The sequence below is a fragment of the Stegodyphus dumicola genome, chromosome 7 (assembly GCF_044657685.1).
Source record: "Stegodyphus dumicola isolate Sdum_Otavi_A_Nest chromosome 7, ASM4465768v1".
Taxonomy (NCBI): domain Eukaryota; kingdom Metazoa; phylum Arthropoda; class Arachnida; order Araneae; family Eresidae; genus Stegodyphus; species Stegodyphus dumicola.
In genome coordinates, this window is record NC_140774.1 from 189,549,316 (window position 1) to 189,564,971 (window position 15,656).

The 15,656-nt window shown below is 31.9% G+C and overlaps 1 protein-coding gene across 5 annotated transcripts in view; it reads right to left on the reverse strand.

Moving 5' to 3' along the window:
• The window catches only part of LOC118204684 (oxysterol-binding protein-related protein 11-like), a 135,636-nt gene that overhangs the window by 92,333 nt on the left and 27,647 nt on the right, over positions 1 to 15,656 (reverse strand). For all 5 annotated transcript variants that reach the window (XM_085821178.1, XM_085821179.1, XM_085821182.1 and 2 more), the window contains 3 exons: positions 13,164 to 13,457; positions 10,025 to 10,066; positions 2,442 to 2,522 (listed from right to left, as the gene is read on the reverse strand). In XM_085821178.1, the coding sequence (XP_085677304.1) occupies positions 2,442 to 2,522; positions 10,025 to 10,066; positions 13,164 to 13,457 (417 nt within the window). The remainder of the gene's footprint in view (positions 1 to 2,441; positions 2,523 to 10,024; positions 10,067 to 13,163; positions 13,458 to 15,656) is intronic.

The following is a 15,656-nucleotide window of genomic DNA, read 5'->3' on the forward strand; positions in this document are numbered from 1 at the left end:
ATTCTGTTTGAAATAATTTACTGTATTTTATTTTAATCAAATTAGAAAGCAGTATTATTAATTATACATTCTGAACTGTAAAAACAAGACCTTAAATATAATCAAATGTAGATTGTGAATAAACATAAGAGTAGGAATATAAGAAAAATTATACTATATAACAATTTTGTATTTGTTTATTGGCAATAAATAGCAGTTCTAATTTCAATAATTCTATTTACAAGAACTTGCAGAACTTCTTAATAAATTTTGCCAAAATTATTAACTTAACGATCGAGTTCATCGTTCACTGCAACCGTAACTAGTAACCGTAACTTTGGGCGCCAGCGGAAAGGATGTCTCGTGTACAAAGTAAGTGCTAATTTGTTATTAATGCAATTTAATATTATTATTTATATATATTATGATATAAATTAAATTTAATTTCATATATTGTCAGAGGATGCTAACGAGAATAAAGTAAATTTGTAGTTTAAAACGATTACTTAACTTATTCCTTACTTACGATACTGAGAATTTTTTTTTTGCTTTTACTGTATGTTTTAAGCGTTTTTAAGTATTTCTAGATTTATAAAAATAGTTTATGTATTTATAAAAGAGTAGGTTTCTTGATTGATTTTATGATAGATATTTCTTTTAGTTTTAAAGCATGAAACTATTTTGTAAAGCTGATTTCTGCAAATCGTATATTTGAAAACATTAAGTAGTTGTATTTAATGTAATTTAAGCAATTTCGTTTATTATTTCTTAAACTTTTGCCCAGCAAAAAAATATTATATATATATATATATATATATTTTATAATTTGCATTTCTGCTAAGCAGTTGTATTTAATGTAATTTAAACAATTTCATTTAATATTTCTTAAACTTGTGCTCAGCAAAAAAATATTATATTTTGTTTTTCTTATTATTTGCAGGTATCCTGATAGATATCTGAAGGAACAGCGATGAGTAGCCTTCAGGATGGCACCATAAATTTGGTAAGTTCGTTTTTTCTTGTTCTTTCCAGGTTTGGTAGGTCAGAGTTGTTTTCCCTTTCCGATTTCCCTCAGACAGGGAAAATAATTTTGGCCACCATCTTGGATTTCAAAAACGCGCCGGCCAAAAAATAGCCAAGGGCCGGTTACGGAAAATTTCCCCTAAGGTCAACTACACAATGAAATTCCTTCTAGAACATTCTAAATGACAAAGCGCGCGAAATCATGACTTAGCAAAATGCCTCCCTTCCCTGCTTCTTTTCACAATGAATCAAAGCTTGTACAAAAATTGCAAATAAAAGAAAAATAAATAATATTCTTTTAAACTAAATAATATTCCCAGAAGCATCTATTTTTCCCCAAAATTAAAGCATTAAAATAAATAATTCAGAATCAAATAAAATTAAGATTTCCATAAATCAGAAAATCATTCACCTAGTTTTTATAATGCTATCAGACAAATTCTCTACACAACACATTACTTTACACATTAATATTTTCTTAAACGTCTTATGATGCCCTTGAAAGTTCTCTGCACAGCTGAACTTTGATAAATCAAACTGAAGGGAGTTTAAAAAACTGCTTAGGATAATAAAAAATTTGATTAATGAGAAGCTTGGGAAATTTTCCTAAAAAAAAACAGATTGAATTTTACACAGAAGGATGAAAACTATAGCATATATATTGCAATAATTATTTTGTTGGGGAAGGGAATTGAAAATCGAGAAACCGAATTTTTAATAATTATATTTACAAAACAAAAGTACTTTATATAGGGGCTTGAAATCTTATTGCTCAGGGGGAGAATTAGACGACATCACTTCACTTGAAAGACAGTTTTAAAGGTCTTTTAATCTCTTGAAGAAAATGTATTAAAACTTATAATAATATAGAATATCAAACAGCTCAGCTTTACTTTATACCATATAAAAATATGTTGCAGTGGGAAGATGACTAAATGAGCCCAATAATGACAAATGGGCAAATTAATTTATATTCACGATTTCAACCACATAAGTCTGGGCTACAACTTTCATGCTTTACAGATAAGAAAACAAAAACAATAAAATAATGGATTTAACTCAGTTGTAATTAATGAACTAAAGCAAAGTACATGACGGCTTTCTGTCCATATCCAAGGAATCCTTTTGACGAATGGAATTGAGATAAATAACGAACTATCAGAGTTCTGTGGTCTTCGTCACTCTGTCAGTACCGAGCAGCACAGGTTTAGCTTAGGAACATGTCAGATTAATAAGCTAATTTAGTTTTGAAATTTTTCAACAGTTAATTTGGAAATCATCTCTTTTTTATACTAACAGCAGCTTTAATATATTATTTAATACATAAGAATTAACAGTTTAACTGCTGTTCATTCACCCATTCTTTCGAAAAATAAGTTTGAATACTTCTAATATTTTAATACAATTCAAAAAATAATACAATATAAGTTTAAGCTTACTTGTTGATGTTGCAGAACTGAATAACATTGTTGTAATGTACGCAGTGTAGCAGCTGATGTAGCTTTGAGCAGTAACAAATTCTGGAAAAGGAACAAATATTTGCCTTCGTAGACTAAGTTTCAATAATTAATTACGAAACATGAATGTAAATTTTTTCAGTCCAGGACTGTAAAATTAAAAGCTATGCTTATTCTTTTCCAGAATTTAAAAGAAATGAATGCAAATTACAAATCAAATTCATAATAAATAATTCATTAAATTCATATGTTTTGAAATTGTATCATTAAACTTCACAAAAAGAATGTTCAATAACATAGATAATTTCGAAACATACTTATTTTCATAAATACCTCAAAAAGATTTAAATTATTTAAAATCTGTGTACAGAAAGCATTAATCTAGTTTAAATTTACAACATATTCTTTCTTAGAATGGGTATGACTCACCATCACCTGGAGTCTTATTTGGCACAGATCAGAATGGCCATAATAATGTGCTTGTTACATTATTATCAGTAATTACTCAAGTATGGCCATCAAAAAGTGTTTTCAGGTACTTTCCATATGTTGTTAGCCAAAATTTCATTAAATAAAATAATAAATACAAATATATATTAAAATTCCTTCAGTATGTCTATAAAATAAATTACGCATGATAGTCAATGAATGAATTGCTTCTGTGTATTGATAATGCTCTGTTTCTTGCCAAAGTTGAAAGGCCCCAATTATTATTTCTCAGCAGTGTTGCTATAACACAGAAATTTAAATCAAATTTTTTTATAGAGAAAATAAAAATTTGACAGCATTTCTGTTGTTACATTGAAATATATAATTAAAGTATTTTGATCGCAGAAAGAATTTTATGATACACGATTAAGGATCACATATGCATAAATTTATATGTGATGTAAGGAAGGAAATCATTAAACGGTGAGAAAATTATGTTTTCATGCTGTACCTGATTTAAGTAATTTATCTTTGAGAGACCAGCAGAAGTTAACAAGGATAATGGAGCTTCAAGATTTTCCATAGAAATCTTCCATAGATTTTCCATAGAAAAAACATCCTATTATTGAATCCCTTATTAATAATAATAATAAATGTCAATAAGTCATATATATATATATACATATATATATATATATATACATATATATATATATATATATATACATATATACGTAGCGTATTCGGAAACTAAGTACCGTTTCATTCTAGCGCCGTCGCAGTGCTGTGGTAGGCGTCCTGCGCATGCCCACCAGTCTTTCTTGTTCACTGACTTTCAATTGTCGCCATTTTGGTTGCTCTGTGTTGTGTTTTCAGTTTGCTGTACACATTCAAAATGTTTAAGACAATTAGTTCTCCCGCTGACTGTGAGATTCGTGCCGTGATTAAATTTCTGAACGTGAGGAATGTTAAACGGCCGAAATTTATCGTCAAGTGACAGAAGTTTACAGTGAATATGCGATAAGTGATAGAATGGTGAGAAAGTGGGTAAGAATGTTTAATGCAGGTCGAACAAATGTCCACGCCGAGGCTCGGAGTGGTCGGCCTTCTGTTGTCACCGATGATTTGGTAAGGACAGTTGATGAAGCAATTCATGAGAACAGACGCTTCACAATGACAACTCTTTCAGAGGCATTTCCACAAATTTCACGTGCTGTTTTGTTCGAAATTGTGTTTGACCGGTTGAATTATCGCAAACTGTGTTCCCGATGGGTCCCAAAAATGCTCACTGATGTTCACAAAACAAAGCGATTTGGTAGTGCCCTGACATTTCTCACGTGGTACAGTGATGAGGGAGAAAACTTTTTAAACCAAATTGTGACAGGTGATGAAACTTGGGTATGTCATTTCACACCAGAATCGAAACAACAATTGATGGAGTGGAGACACACGCATTCTCTGAAAAAACAAAAGTTCAAAGTGACAATGTCATCACAAAAAATCATGTGCACTGTCTTCTGGGATAGGAAAGGCGTTTTGCTTACTGAATTTCTTCCCAGAGGTGAAACCATTAATGCGGCACGATATTGTGAGACTTCAACAAAACTAAGGCGTGCCATTCAAAACAAACGAAGAGGAATGCTCAGTAAAGGAATTGTGTTGCTCCAACACAATGCTCGACCCCATACTGCTGGTGTCACTCAATCGTTAATTCGACAGTTTCATTGGGAGCAGTTCGATCACCCGCTATACAGCCCGGACTTGGCGCCGTCCGACTATCACTTGTTCCTGCACATGAAGCGCGAGTTTGGTGGCAAGCGCTTTGGATCTGACGATGACACGAAAAATGCTGTGGAGTTGTGGTTATCGAAACTGGCGGGAAGTTTCTTTGACGATGGTATACAAAAACTGGTCACCCGCTATGACAAGTGTTTGATCATTGGCAGAAACTATGCTGAAAAATAGTTTAAGACATGTATTTTCATGTAAAAATAAAATTAGATTCGAAAAAATTGTTTTACTATTTTTTTTTTCAAAACGTAGCCTCGTATATATATATATATACGAGGTATGTATATATATATATATATACTTTCTCCATGAAACAAATTTTAGGCAATACCCACCAAAGAGATTTATACAGATCTGAACTAGAATGATTTATTTTTTTTCTTCCTTAATTAAAATTTAAGATATATCAAAAGAGATTTGATTACATAGAAAAAACATTCAAAATTATTCTCTTAGCACTACTGCTGGTCTGGTTTGGTAGAAATGTAGTGGGGCACCCAATATTTACTATAAGTAATATAGATATAGTCCCACCACACTTCGATCTAGAGAAAGCCCAAAAGATCACAGAGATCACCGAGCTGTCATGGCTTGAAACATTTGTTTCACCTCACACTCCCAGGACTCCCTACCAAGATTCCGGACATTTATTAAAATAGCATTACTGCTGCAAAACAAGCAAACACATTTAATTTTTGAAATTTTGAAACACAATACGACTCTTTAAAATAATATATAACTTGCTTTTCACTAAATTTACTCACGTTGAATTAAAATTTTTTAAATATTTAAAAAAATTAAAAGTGAAGTTTTGGTGACCATTTCTCTATATATTATTTAACATAATTTGAACAGAAAAGTTTTATTAAACATATCTTAATGATTAAGAAATAATCTGATAGTAATTGAGAAGATGAATACAATTCTGATTTGATATTTAATATAAAACTGAATTTTAAATAAATTGTCATATTCTTGATTGGGCCGAGTTTTGATTAAGTGCAGGGCACAAAAACTATAAGCCTAACAGAAGGTTTGTCTTTACAGAAGTTTTTTTACTGGAATTTGACTCATCTTCACTCTATACATATGGAAAATTCCTTTGGTTAAGAAGTTACTTTGCACAAAAATATGCTAATTTTTCAAAAACAAGCATCTCAAAGATATTACTGCTTTAAACTCAGACAGAAAGAAAGAAATTGTTTGCATCCTAATTCATTATTAAGACTTCTAAACAATTTTTTTTGTAGTAAAAGGAATTTTTCCCCCTTGCATGATTAAATTGTAAAATTAAAAAAAAAAATGTTATATTGCACTAACTAAATAGGTCATTCTCCGCCCTCAGTAAGTATATAAAATAACCATTCTTGAAATGTTACTCAGCAATAATCATGTTTGACATTAAAATTAGAGTAGATGTGGTGAAAAATAAATAACATCTTGTTATTGGAGAAAAATAAGCATTATTTCATGTATGTGGAAGTTTAATTTATGAAAATGATGATGTCATTACATTTATTTAATTACATAAAGAGTGGACACTTTTATTATTATCATTTATGACCTAAAATTGTGTATAATATGTATATAAATAAATACCTAAATTAAGATTAAAAAGAAGCTTAAGAAAATACTTTAGAAGTTAATGATGTGAAAATAGAAGTAGGAATTGATATTAAAGAGATAAGGAATGAAATGGCACACTAAAAAAAACTTCTATGTCGTCCCCACGACATGGAAGTTTTTTTCCAGTGGGGAAATGGTGAAAAAACACTACTCTCTGCAAGTGATAAGGGAGATGAGAAATTAGGCAAAATGTTGTTTTGGACAAAAGGACTAATCAAACATATATCCTTCTATGCTTTGTTATTGTTTCTAGTATTTCTTTTTATTCTTTACCTTTTTGCACTGGTTTGCCAGAAAATGAATGATATTTTTTCTATCATCCTTTGAAATACTGTATTATACTGTTTCTTCAGGGTTTAAATTTACCCAGAGCCTGGTTAAGCTATTTCTTAGTTTTTCTTAACAAAACAGCAATTCCAACTATAGCTCCAAATATGATATGATTTGGTATTTTATTTTGTTATTTAACCCTTCATCAAAAATTTAATAGTTTATTAAAATTTTATTTATCTCATTATAGTTTAATGAATTTTAATTATTTATTATTTTACTTATTAAATTTATTTATTTCTCTTTTTTCTTTTCTGATAGCCTTCTGCAATGCTCAGGCACTTATGATTTTAGAAATTAACCCTGGTTGTGGAAAGCAAGAGACTTTCAAACTAATAACTATATTCAACTGACATTCATTTATATTTGAAATGGTTAAATGATCGATAGATTAACTCTTTCAATTAAAAAAAAATTACCTTGTTTTCTATCTAAGTGAACAAAATATGTTATAAATAAGATAAATTTAGCAATTGGGAATTTTTTGACAAATGGTTTTTCAAGCCAAAGGCTGGGACACATATATCCCAGCCATTGTTAATGGTAGGATACATATGTTCCACACATAAAGATCAACTTACTAATAAGCATACCTATTATTCTGGAAAACTTTATTATATGAAATAGATTTTACATTATATGGTACAGGGTAAAGCATTCTTTGCATAACCCAACATTACACATAGGGAAACTCATTTTTGTTCTTTTCTCTACGTTCATTTGAGTACAACAAGCACAGCGGCACCTTCATTTTCCAACTTTTGGAAGATGATCCCTGACATTCAGGAGATTCGAAGGACTTTTTTTTTAACTCAGTAGCAATTTTTAAACTTTTAGTGGGATATATATGTCCCATTAGTAGTTAAAGACAGACCAAAAGTATTTTACCCATATTATCAATGCACTTTATGATTTAGTGCATGATTTTTTACAAAATTTGTAATGAAATATAAAGCATGTTCATTATATACCATTTATTTCATGCATAATAAAATTACAATATATATTAAGTATGGTGTTAAAAGAAATTCACAGAGGGGAAAGAAGTTTTCCAAGATGAATTTGACAAAGTTGTCTTAAATAAATAAACATATAGCATAATCTAGTAGATTAAATAAGAAATATTAGTCACTGGAGAAGTTTTTTTTTTTCCATATTTTTATATGTTTCTAAGTAGCACTTTGTATCAGTGGAAACAACAGAAATAACTTGCAACAATGAACACAAAAACCAGCAAAATAATAGTAAAAGCAAAGTTGGGAGACCACTGGCATAAATCATTTACATATCTAGATCTTAAAATATTCCTGTAAGAACATAAGTGATTACACCTACAGAGTCAATAAAGATATTTATTTGAGTTTATAAAGATGCCCACATAAGAATTACTTAATGCATATAAAGTATGATTATACATATAAATAATTCACATATCAATAAACGGTACTATTCCATTTTGAGGACCGTAAAAAATCGCCAAACTATTGTTGATGCCAGTGCTAACAAAAATATTTGCGGCAACCATAACGCAAGAAAGGAAGTATAATAGGAAATAACTATCTAAAGATTATTGTTTTAATTTAGATGAAAGGGTAATTTCATATAATACTTATTATTATTATTTAAATTTATATAAAAAATCTGATGTATACACCACATGACTTCCTTGTACGGAATATTAAATTATACGCATTTTTTCTTGCATTTCATTTAAACTTATTGGATTGAATTAAATCTACTTCTCCGACGTATTTATTTACCATAGCGACACTCTGGCGTTAGATTCACTTAACAGTATTATATTTCATTCATATTATAACTCATAACGTGCAAAATTTATATCATTTAAAGAATAGAATTATCTAATCGTTGCCACATGTTCTATTCAAATACTATAATAAAGCTAGAATGATGTATAAAAGAAATTAAGCAAACAAAAAAAAAAAAAAGAAAAGAAAAGAAACAGTTTTTCACAGACAATTGAGTATTTCTCATTCAATTAATTCAGTTCTCTCTTCGCGAGAAGGCAAATATACATAAAAACTCAATGTAATATGTGTATTGAAAATTACGAAGTAAATCTTAAACACTTATTTCCTCGAAAAAATTCCAGAAAGGATTAAGCATGATTTAATTGGCAATAATAAATGAAGGCGTTATCTTTGTTGTTGCAAAGCTAAGTTTCTCTAAATTGGCAACAAATCTGCTGTTTCAAACGTAAACAACCAATGCCCGCCATATAAAAAAGGCTTAGCGGCACTTAAACAACTTTAAAATTGTTGATAATTCTAAAAATATTTCATACAGATTTACTAAAGGCATAAAAACCTTAACCGGAAGATATAAACAACATAATTCAATCATTTTTAAAGCAAAAAATGTACAATTTACAAACATATAAGAGTAAAGATACTGCGATCACTGAGCCGGGTAACAGAGTGCATATATATATAAATATATATTTATATATGTTTGGTGAGGCCGATTGCACCCAAAATACGAAGTGCACATCTACATGTTATAGCAGTCCTTATACAAAATTTCAACGTTCTGAGGTTACACGTTTTTGAGTTATGCGAGATACGTACGTACATACATACGTTCGTACAGACGCCACGAAAAATTCTCTTCAGAATTAATTTTAAAGCAGTTTTATAATTTTTTTGGAGGAGACGAGTCTTTTATTCTGTCCTTTCATACAGATATCATGCAAAAACATCGTTAAATTGCATTCAATAGCGGTCAAAATGGATATTTTCGTTGAAATATGCTGCCTGAAACTTTTCGCGATTACAATACTTCCTTTTTACTTCGTACAAGGAAGTAAAAAGGCCAAACATAACTGAATGGAGCATAAGAGTAAATAACTATTTCAGATCATTATTATAATTTATATAAGAAAAAGATAATGGATTCCTGCATCGCTATTTCGGTACTGAGTTATCGCTAAAGCATAATTTCATGTCGTTGGTTGTTCAAACATAATTTTCTATAATGAATGATGCCTTTTCTTTGAAAAAATTCTATTGCAGACTTTTCGTCATGGGCAATTCCCAAATTGTTAAATCTGTAAGATATCAAAAATGGATTTAAAAATTAAACTAGTATTTCAATAGCATCTTAAGAAATATAGAACTATCATAACTTACGCAATTTGAAATCAGCGCGCACGTTAGATTTGGCGCACTGTTAATTGGGCGCATTTGCTAAATTTCGCGTTTTTGTGCATATATTTTCGCTGCTATTTTTTACGGTCCTCAAAATAGAATAGTACCCAATAAACATATCATTTAAAAGTTTGACTTTCCTTTGAAAAAGCATGATTTCTGTTACACACACATACACAAAAAAAGGGGGCGCAAGAAAAAAGAAAAAATGATTTTACTTACAGTATCACAGCATTTTGGACCATTTCCAAGGTAAGGCAGAGCCTAAAATTAAAATACTAAATGAAATAATTTCAATTCTTATTAAGGTTTTTTATTTTATTTACAGAAAAACTAAAATTATACGATATTATGCTATTTATATAGTACAAAGTCAGAGATCCAGTATCCAGAAAGATCTAAAATTTCGGCCTCCAGAATATTTTTAGAAGTATTTTTAATGCTTTAAGCTTGCACATTTGATATTTTTTTCAAAATAAAACATGGAGAATCTTGATGATTCTTAATTTCCCTTTAGCACTGATGCCAACCGGGTAAATTATTATTTACTATTTCTTGCTTTCATCACCACATGACTAACAACCACTTGAGAAATGACTCATGTAGTGATGTCTAAAAATTTTTAATAATAGTATTTGAACATAAAAAAGATGGAAACCTTTAAACTTTGACATTACGCTTGGTGATGATTTCAGCTAAACTGCGCTGAGAAGTGGAGTGTGTTGAGGGAGAAATTTAACAGAAATTTCTTTCCATATGCAATAATGTAGATTTTGTAAATGATACTCAGAGGTTAAAAGATTACATTTAGTGCTGCTTGAATTAAAAATAACTGATTTTGTATTCAGTGGACTGGTGCCAGAGCTAATGCAGCCACAGTGGGTGGCAGAATTTATGGGAGAAAAAATTGTTTAGGGTTTAGAGAAACACTGAGCAAAAAATAAAGGGACGGCAAAATGTTTAGAGTTTAGGGAGGCATCTGACATCAGAATTTTGGACCCACAGAGACTGGACCAGACAAAATGTCTAGTACGACTCCTGGATAAAGTAAGGAATTTTATTTATTCAGGACTGAGATAAGATTTAAGCATGTGCAGGAAAGAGTCGTAAGTATAATAAATAACTAACCTAAAATACTTCAGGCTTTGCTTTATCAGCACTTGATAGAAGCAACCCAAAATTTAATGCTGTATGTTTATTTTAGCAGAACAACATGTTTTATTCACCCGTCTCCCGATACACTGCCAATAGTGTATAGATGATGATAGCTAAGCTTTATGATGATAGCCGGAAATTTGAAAATTTTCAGATATCACAAACAAAAAGCAAAAGTTTTCAATTAATGGAATTTGTGAAGAAATATGTAGAAGTGGTAATAAATGAAGATAATATTTAAATAAATTTTTCATTGCAATGATAATGCCCCAATCAACAATCAAATTAACAGATGGCAAAATTTGTAGTACGGTTCCAAACCCAGAAAATACCACTGCCAATAGTGAAGAAAGTGACAGAGAACAAAAAAATTTTGATTGACAGTTTAGTAGGAATTGTTGATGTGGCAATTACAGTATCACAACATTTTGGACTTGAAAAATGGAACTTTAAATGTGAAAAAGAAGATCAAAAGAATTAAAGGGAAAGTACGAGGCATATTCGGAAACTAAGTACCGTTTTGAAAAAAAAAAAATAGTAAAACAATTTTTTCGAATCCAATTTTATTTTTACATGAAAAAACATGTCTTAAACTATTTTTCAACATAGTTTCCGCCAATGATCAAACACTTGTCATAGCGGGTGACCAGTTTTTGTATACCATCGTCAAAGAAACTTCCCGCCAGTTTCGATAACCACGACTCCACAGCATTTTTCGTGTCATCGTCAGATCCAAAGCGCTTGCCACCAAGCTCGCGCTTCATGTGCAGGAACAAGTGATAGTCGGACGGCGCCAAGTGCGGGCTGAACGGCGGGTGATCGAACTGCTCCCAATGAAACTGTCGAATTAACGATTGAGGGACACTAGCAGTATGGGGCCGAGCATTGTCATGGAGCAACACAATTCCTTTACAGAGCATTCTTCTTTGTTTGATTTGAATGGCACGCCTTAGTTTTGCTAAAGTCTCACAATATCGTGCAGCATTAATGGTTTCACCTCTGGGAAGAAATTCAGTAAGCAAAACGCCTTTCCTATCCAAGAAGACAGTGCACATGATTTTTTGTGATGACATTGTCACTTTGAACTTTTGTTTTTTCAGAGAATGAGTGTGTCTCCACTCCATCGATTGTTGTTTCGATTCTGGTGTGAAATGACACACCCAAGTTTCATCACCTGTCACAATGTGGATTAAAAAGTTTTCTCCCTCATCACTGTACCGCGTGAGAAATGTCAGGGCACTACCAAGTCGCTTTGTTTTGTGAACATCAGTGAGCAGTTTTGGAACCCATCGGGAACACAGTTTGCGATAATTCAAGCGGTCAGACACAATTTCGAACAAAACAGTACGTGAAATTTGTGAAAATGCCTCTGAAAGAGTTGTCATTGTGAAGCGTCTGTTCTCATGAATTGCTTCATCAACTTTCCTTACCAAATCATCGGTGACAACAGAAGGCCGACCACTCCGAGCCTCGGCGTGGACATTTGTTCGACCTGCATTAAACATTCTTACCTACTTTCTCACCATTCCATCACTTATCGCGTATTCACCTTAAACTTCTGTCACTTGACGATAAATTTCGGCCGGTTTAACATTCCTCGCGTTCAAAAATTTAATCACGGCACGAATCTCACAGTCAGCGGGAGAATTAATTGTCTTAAACATTTTGAATGTACACAGCAAACTGAAAACACAATAAAGAGCAACCAAAATGGCGACAATTGAAAGTGAGTGAACAAGAAAGACTAGTGCGCATGCGCGGGACGCCTACCACAGCGCTGCGACGGCGCTAGAATTAAACGGTACTTAGTTTCCGAATACACTACGTATCAGCACAGAAAAAGAAACAAACAACTTACATTAAAAATAATGTTTAATAAAGTAAAGCCCTTTTTTTTTGTAAATTTTGATTCCCTTAAGGCTAAAAGTACTTCATTATTTCATAAATCACTATTTCATATTTCTAATTTCTATGTATCATTTTACTATATTTAAATTGATGATCTAACATCCCGAAAAATCCCAAAGCCATGGCAAGTCCAGATCTCGGACTTTGTACTGCATTAGCATAATCTATATTCATTTTTATGATACACATTTTCAATCTGTTGATACACATTTATGTAAAATACTTTTATTTCATTTAACGATGAATGATCAACCCTTAATATGGATTATTTGATTAAAGTAAAAATATAAAAATTTACCTCAATTTTTCTTGATAAAGAATTATTATATGCTTCAGTCTGGCGCAACATATCACGGACGTTATTTAAAGCCTCAGTCACAGAAGAAGCAATTTGAACCACAGAAGTTTGAGGAGTAACTTGTGTTTTGGTTTTTCTACTTCCTCTTTTGCGTGTCGGATGAGAGTCCATAATAGTACTGCTGTGAAAACCAGTATACCATGTAGAATGAGTATCAGCATTTGGTCCAGAGGTTCTTAATTCAATGGCAGATAAAGGAGTTCTGTGTTCTCGGGGAGGTAATGGTGGATTTTTCTGCATAGAACATAAATTTAAACTTATACATACTTTCTTTACTTATATATATAAATATATATATATTTAAATATGTACAAAAATCCTGTAATTTGTACAAGGATAAAATATTTAGTAATTTCAATGTTTTCAAATGACTACAGAAAGCAATCTTCAGTTTCTTTTTACATATGGTAAAAAGCTATATTAATAATTAAACATTCTCAAAGGAAATACTTGGGTAAAATATTTTAAATTCTTGGTCTTATTATTTTTATTATGATAGTATTTGTGAAATATTAAAAATGATAATCAATAAATGCACTGTAGTAACAAGGTTAAAAAAGGCTACATTATTTCAAAAATCATTCATGTACAAAAATCTGAAATTATTTTTACTTTCCCTTTTTGTGACACTTTCCATGCTTTAGAATTATGACTTTTAAATAATTCAAAGACATTTTTCTAAAATCTCACTGCATATAAAACCACAATTTTATAGTTTTCCTACAGATTGTGATTGTAGCATACAGTAGAAGTCCATTAGTCCGGCATCCAACAGTCCGGAATGCTCGATAGTCCGGCATCGCTCCGGAAAATTGTAAAAATTTTGGTTTTCTCCAAAAGTGTGTCTTTAAAGCAAATAAAACCGCTTGAGAGCTATTCAGAAGTTTTCGGGGTAGTTCGAGATCATCCGGAAGCGCTCAGTATTGTTCGGAAACAATTAGCGGCCGGCTAGTCTCAGCTGTCACAACAAATTCAGGTGCAGTGCAGCTCCGTTAATCAATCACGAAGCGTCTTCGCCATTTTTTTGTGCGTTGTTGTTTTGTGTCCTTTCACATCGCAGTAAACGTAACTTTTGAAACTGTTTATAAAAAAAGTGATTTTCGTTCTAACTGTACAGTGACCATGTTTTCAAAACCTAAGCCTTTGAGTTCAAAAGGAGAGAAACGAAAACACGTAACACTGACTCTCAATCAGAAACTAGAAATCATCAAACGGCTAGAAAAAGGTGAGAATAGAAATGTTTTAATGAATGAGTTTAATATTGGCTCATCAAATATTTATGACATTAAAAAACAAAAAGATGAACTAATGAAGTTTGCTTCTCAATCGGTAACAACTGAAAAATTGGCTTCTAGACAAACATTAAAAAAAAACCAAAACTGGAACAGATAGATAGTGCATTGTTCAAATGGTTTAGTGCAGTACGTTCTGAAGGAAAGCCGGTAACAGGGCCAATGATTGTTGAAAAGGCAAAGAAATTCGGCCATGATTTAGGAGTTGCTGAAAGTGAATGTAATTATTCTGATGGTTGGCTCAGAAACTTTAAGTTTCGGCATGGAATTCGAAGACTTGATGTAACTGGAGAAACCCTTTCAGCAAACCAAAACTCTGCAGAAAAATACAAAGACGAGTTTGAGAAAATTGTGGCTGATAATGATTTAACACCTGAACAGATTTACAATGCTGATGAAACAGGGCTATTGTGGCGATGTTTACCAACATCTACACTAGCTGGGGAAGGAGAAAAAGCAGCCAAGGGTTTTAAAAAAAACAAAGACAGATTAACCGTCTTGCTATGTGCTAATAAAACCACCGAGTGACCCCTTTTGTGATAGGTAAATCTGCAAAACCCAGGGCTTTTAAGAACGTTACACACTTGCCTGTCCAATACGATGCTCAATCAAATGCGTGGATAACTGCCGCCCTCTTTAAAGACTGGTTTTTTCACCACTTTGTGCCTGAGGTCAAGGAATCCTTCAAAAGCCTTGGTCTACCAGAAGATACTAAAGCCATCCTTCTTTTGGACAATTGCAAAGCCCATCCGCCAGTAGATGAGTTAGTTTCTGGAAATATTGTTGCTACTCTGCTCCCACCTAACGTAACATCTTTGATTCAACCCATGGACCAAGGGGTTATTCAAAATTTTAAATGCTTTTATAGAAGGTCTTTTATTCAAGGCCTGTTAAATGCCGACTGTGACGTGACTGATTTTCAAAAAAAGTTTACAGTAAAAGATGCCGTCTATGCTATTGCACAATCTTGGAACCAGGTAAAAAATACAACACTCCAAAAATTCTGGAGAAAACTTTGGTCAGCTGCAAACCCTGCATCTGACCTAACTCTACAGACTGATGAGGAAGAAAACCATCAGTATGCTCTGACCAAAGTTTTGGATGTCGTTAGAAGTACTGACAATCCCTTGAAAAACCTGCC